The sequence below is a fragment of the Lipotes vexillifer genome, unplaced genomic scaffold (genome assembly GCF_000442215.2).
Source record: "Lipotes vexillifer unplaced genomic scaffold, Lipotes_vexillifer_v1.1 scaffold230, whole genome shotgun sequence".
Lineage (NCBI taxonomy): Eukaryota > Metazoa > Chordata > Mammalia > Artiodactyla > Lipotidae > Lipotes > Lipotes vexillifer.
Genome location: NW_006775143.1, coordinates 4570352 through 4575009, shown reverse-complemented (window position 1 = coordinate 4575009; position 4658 = coordinate 4570352). Strand labels below are relative to the sequence as shown.

General features: G+C 53.0%; 1 protein-coding gene across 1 annotated transcript in view; it reads right to left on the bottom strand.

The window, feature by feature from the left end:
- Positions 1-4658, bottom strand: part of AKNA (AT-hook transcription factor) — a 37340-nt gene that overhangs the window by 14123 nt on the left and 18559 nt on the right. The window contains exons 9-13 of the mRNA XM_007449733.1: positions 3792-3928; positions 3515-3691; positions 2207-2453; positions 1201-1307; positions 358-569 (exon numbers count right to left, since the gene is read on the bottom strand). Coding sequence (XP_007449795.1) covers positions 358-569; positions 1201-1307; positions 2207-2453; positions 3515-3691; positions 3792-3928 — 880 coding nt within the window. The remainder of the gene's footprint in view (positions 1-357; positions 570-1200; positions 1308-2206; positions 2454-3514; positions 3692-3791; positions 3929-4658) is intronic.

Below are 4658 nucleotides of genomic sequence, written 5' to 3'. Positions count from 1 at the left end.
TGCAACTAAGATCCAATGCAGCAAAAAAAAAAAAAAAAAAAAAAAGGAGGTTATTAAACATTCATGTATAATATCCCATTTCCGTTTTAAGTATTTGTAAATAAACACACACACATTGACAAAGAAAACAGCTCACAGGTTCTACACCAAAATGTCAGCAGTGATGGTTTTTAGCTTATTATTTTTTCTTTTGTTCCCTTTTGTCCACCTTACCTGCAATTTCAAATTTTCCTACAATGAACCTGTGAGATATTTTGCATCTAAAGGGTAATGCAAGTTTTCTTATGGATTTGATTTTTTTAACCCATGCAATCCAGCCACCCCCAGGTTCTGGCCAACCCAGATGCATCCACTCACCCATCTCAGCTGCCAGTGCCCGCTCCAGGCAGAAGCTGGGTGCCCTCTGCCCGAGAGGACTGTCCTGGCCAGGTGGGGGCCTCTGGGCTCGGCTCCTGGGTATGATGGGCTCAGAGGCTCTTCTGGGTACCGGAAGACCCCTGGTCTGGCGGTGGGAGGTTGCATCTCGGGGCACAGATGGAGTGAAAGACTGGGCTAATGTCCCTCGGGTGCTGGGAGACCATGGAGGGAGAGACACGCTGAGGTCACACAGAAGGAGGCCACAGCCGCCGAGACCCTCCACATGCTAAACCATGAACTCCTGACCTTTGGGACTTGGCACCCCTGGCAGTACAGTATTTCTGAGGATGCACCCCCATTATACATGCATTTTCTTTATAAACTGCAGAGGAGTACATCTGCCTACTCACACGAAATTATAAAGCTCAACTTAGTTTTTAGATAATATACAAAGAAATAAAATTTGTAATCCTTCCTTCCCAGGCAGCCCTGGGTAGCCCGAGGGGCCTGCATCCAGCTTTGGAGACTATCACGCTACCTGGTGGCTCTGTCACGCCGCCCTCCCTACAGACCTTATGCATTCACCATTTCATCATTCATTTGCTCAACAAATAATTTACTTCCCAGTCTGTCGATGACTGGCGGAGTGACGCCGGGCAATTCGCTTTCCCTTTCTGAACCTCAGTTCCCCTCTATCAATAAGATAGGGGAAAGGAACCATCCTTGGGGGGATGAAGTGTGGGCTCTGAGAACGCCCAGGCCATCTGTCCCTGTTCTGAGCTCACAGGCACTCTGATTCTCAGGTTATCTCAGGTGTGTACACTGATGGGGTCCCCAGGATACCTGATCTGGGAGAACCGGTGCTCTGGGGTCTGAGTGAGGGGTGACACTCTGCTGGTTTCTGAGCCCACAAAGCCACTGTCTGTCTCGGGGGATGCCATCCAGGGCTCCTGAAAGAGACAGCGTCCCTTTAAATCGGAGAAATGTGCTTGAGGCACACTGGGAAACCCTTCCCAAGTCCTGGCCTGGGCCTTACATTCCAGAGGCTCACAGACAGGGAGGCTGGCCCAGCTCCCAACAGCCGGGCCTAGGGGGTGAGGGTCCTGCAGCACGAGCACCCAGCCAACCTCAGGGACTCCACGCCCCGAGAAGACCCTGAGTAAGTCCCGCTTCCCTGAGGAGTGGGAGCCAGGGCCCTTGGGAGAGATACTGAGATATCTTGAGTTGAGAATAGAAAGAGAAGCAGAAACGTCCTGTGGCGGGAATGGGATTCTCATGTCCACACGGCTTCCGGGCTGGGCCTGGAACACCTTGGTCCTACCTGACTGCAGAAATGCCCGGGCCTGATGAACTGGGAAAATAAACTTGATCAAATATGCACACCTCCGACACACTGCATCTAATGCAAGGTGCAAAGATGGCCAACAGAGAGACACGGGTGCCTGCCCTCAATGAGTTCATGGTCGAGTACAGACTCCTTACCATGGGCTCATTAGGACTACAGGTGTGTGTGTGTGTGTGTGTGTGTGTGTGTGTGTGTGTGTGTGTGTGTGTGTGTACACATGCATACGTATGTGTTTTTCTATGGGAGGATCCATCACATAAGTCACATTTCCACAGTGATTTGTGATTCCTGCAAATCGCAAGCTCTCAGAGGAGAAAGGGGAGCTCCTGGTGGAGGGGCGGGGGTGTGGGGAGCTATGGCACAAGCCCTGAATGTTGGGCAGGACTGTGACTGGCAAAGGCAGGAGTAGCAGGCATTCTGAGCAAAGGCCTGGAGGCAGGAGGCTCCAGGAGATGCAGGGAATGGCCCTGAGGTTCTGAGCCCATGCCCCGTGCAGACGCATACCTCCAGGTGGGGCCCACCAGCTTGGCACGGAGACTTCGGTGGAAGGCGCTCAGAGATGCCACTTCCCTCTAGGCTGGTCAGACTGCTCTGGTGGGACTCCGCAGACTTGGTGCCCTGAGGTGGGGGGGGCCTGCTTGGGCCTGAAGGAGCTGCCTCAGCTTTGTCCAGGCCCTGCAGGTGCCTGTCTCTGGCCACGGATGCGTGGAAGTCTGCTGGCTTCACAGACGCCATCTGCTCCACGGTTTCCCTGGCAGGGAAGGAGAGGCACACTGGCCCTGAGCCCTGGCATGGGCTGGGCAGCCCTGTCCCGGTAGCCACACAGTCTAGGGCACAAGCTCTGGAGTCAGGGACCCCTGTGTGCCCACCCTGGTTCTGCCACCCTCTCGCTGTGTGACCTTGGGCAAGGCACCTCCCCTCTCTGAACCTCACTTTTCTCAACTGTAAAATGGGGATGCCTACAAAACCCACCCTATACAGTGCAGCAGAAACAGCGTGGAAAGAGATGCGCTAAAGCATCCTTTCCCAGGCTTCTGGAATTGCCTTCCATCTTCGCCCTTCCAGACATTTCCATCAACTTTTTCAATCTACTCAGAAAGACTTTTTGTCACTGTTACAAACAGAAGACCAGTATTTCGTGTTACAAATAGAAACTAACTTTGCAAATAAATACAAGGAACATGAAAACAATATTATCATAGTCTAGATAGATCCTGTTGCCTAGTAAAGGCTCTGGGCCTGAGGCCTGCTTGTTTTCTCTCTCTCTTTCTCTCTTTTTAAAGGAAGATCAAGAGAGGCACTGAAGACATAATAGCCCTAACTGAGATTTCTCCTTGATGTACATGGAATGTCTGAGACTGAGAAGGAGAGTAATGTTATTTTTTTTTTATTTTTTTTATTTTTTGTGGTACGCGGGCCCCTCACTGTTGTGGCCCCTCCCGCCGCGGAGCACAGGCTCCGGACGCGCAGGCCCAGCGGCCACGGGCCCAGCCGCTCCGCGGCACGCGGGATCCTCCCGGACCGGGGCACGAACCCGCGTCCCCTGCATCAGCAGGCGGACTCCCAACCACCGCGCCACCAGGGAAGCCCGAGAGTAATGTTATTTAATGCTGCATCTGTCCTACCAGAAACCTCGTCCCACAACACTCAATCATTTCAAATGCTATCAATGGTATATGTTGCACGTTTTAGAGAGACACTGAGCTACAGGTAAGGAAGGCCGTTTCTAAACTGTCTAGCTTGCTATGACAATTTCCACCCCTGCGGTTTCTGAGCTGGTGTGGGACAAGCGGGGAAGGCTCAGTGACATACTCGAGGGGGCCCCCGTGACTTCTCTCAGCCTGTGCTGGGGGCTGTCTGGTGGGGAGCCTGGTGGCCGCTGCTTTCCCTGGAGCTGAAGCTGGCCCCTCAACTTGCAGGGTGTGGCCCTGCCCCTCCCGCTCCTCGTCCAGCCTCAGGGCTTCTGGAAGAGACTTCACACTGAGGTGCCTGCAGAGAAACACAGAGGGGCGTGACTTCCGCCCAGCAGGGCCAGCAAGGTCCCACCGCTGGACCCAGCACCCTGGCCTCACTCCTGGTGGGCACTCACCGCTCTAGCAGGCCGTGGAAATCGTGTTCCACCCGCAGCTCCTTGTGCCCGAGCGGCCCGCCCTGTACATCATTGCTGGTAGCGCTCAGATCCAAGTTCATGTGCAATGGGTGGAGGCCAGTGTTGATGGCGTCGAGCTGGGGCCAGAAAGGAGGAGGGGCAGAGATTCAGCAGACATCTGTGACCACCTTTTAAGGACCCACCTTATGCCAGGCTCATGCTGGGTGCCAAAGAGTAAGAAATAGGTTAGGTTCACTAATCTATCATCCTTTTATGTGTGCACAAGTAGGGACTGGGTCATGCGATCTTCGATTACTGACTGCCATTGATTGAGCCCCTGCTACATGCCAGGCGCTGTACAGACATCACTTCACAACAATCCCACCAGTACCTAGGTTATTACAACCCATTTCACAGACAGGTAACTGAGGCTCAAATGATTTGCCTAAAGTCACACAGAAGTGAGGGGCAGAGCCTAGATTTGAACCCAGATTTCCATTCCAATATGGACACCCAGCCCCTCAAAACACCTTCACCATGGGAGCAGGGGAGCCCCTCAAGATGATGCACTCGAGATGATTGTCTCTCATGGGGTTGTGACGTGGGCTAGAGAGAATTCTACAAAGCCCCTTCCATGTACAGTCCTTCTCTAGTGTCGCCACCTCTGTGAATAGTCCCCCAATCCACCCAGGACTAAAACTTAGAAGCCTGGAGGTCATCGTTTGCTCCTTTCCTCTCATCACCAATCCAAGTCCAGTCAAATGTACCTTCTAAACGTCTCTCAAGTCCATGCACGTCTCTCCATCTGCCCCGCCACCTCCCTGCTTCTGACCTACCTGCAAATCCTCTGGTATCTTCTCCTGCTGA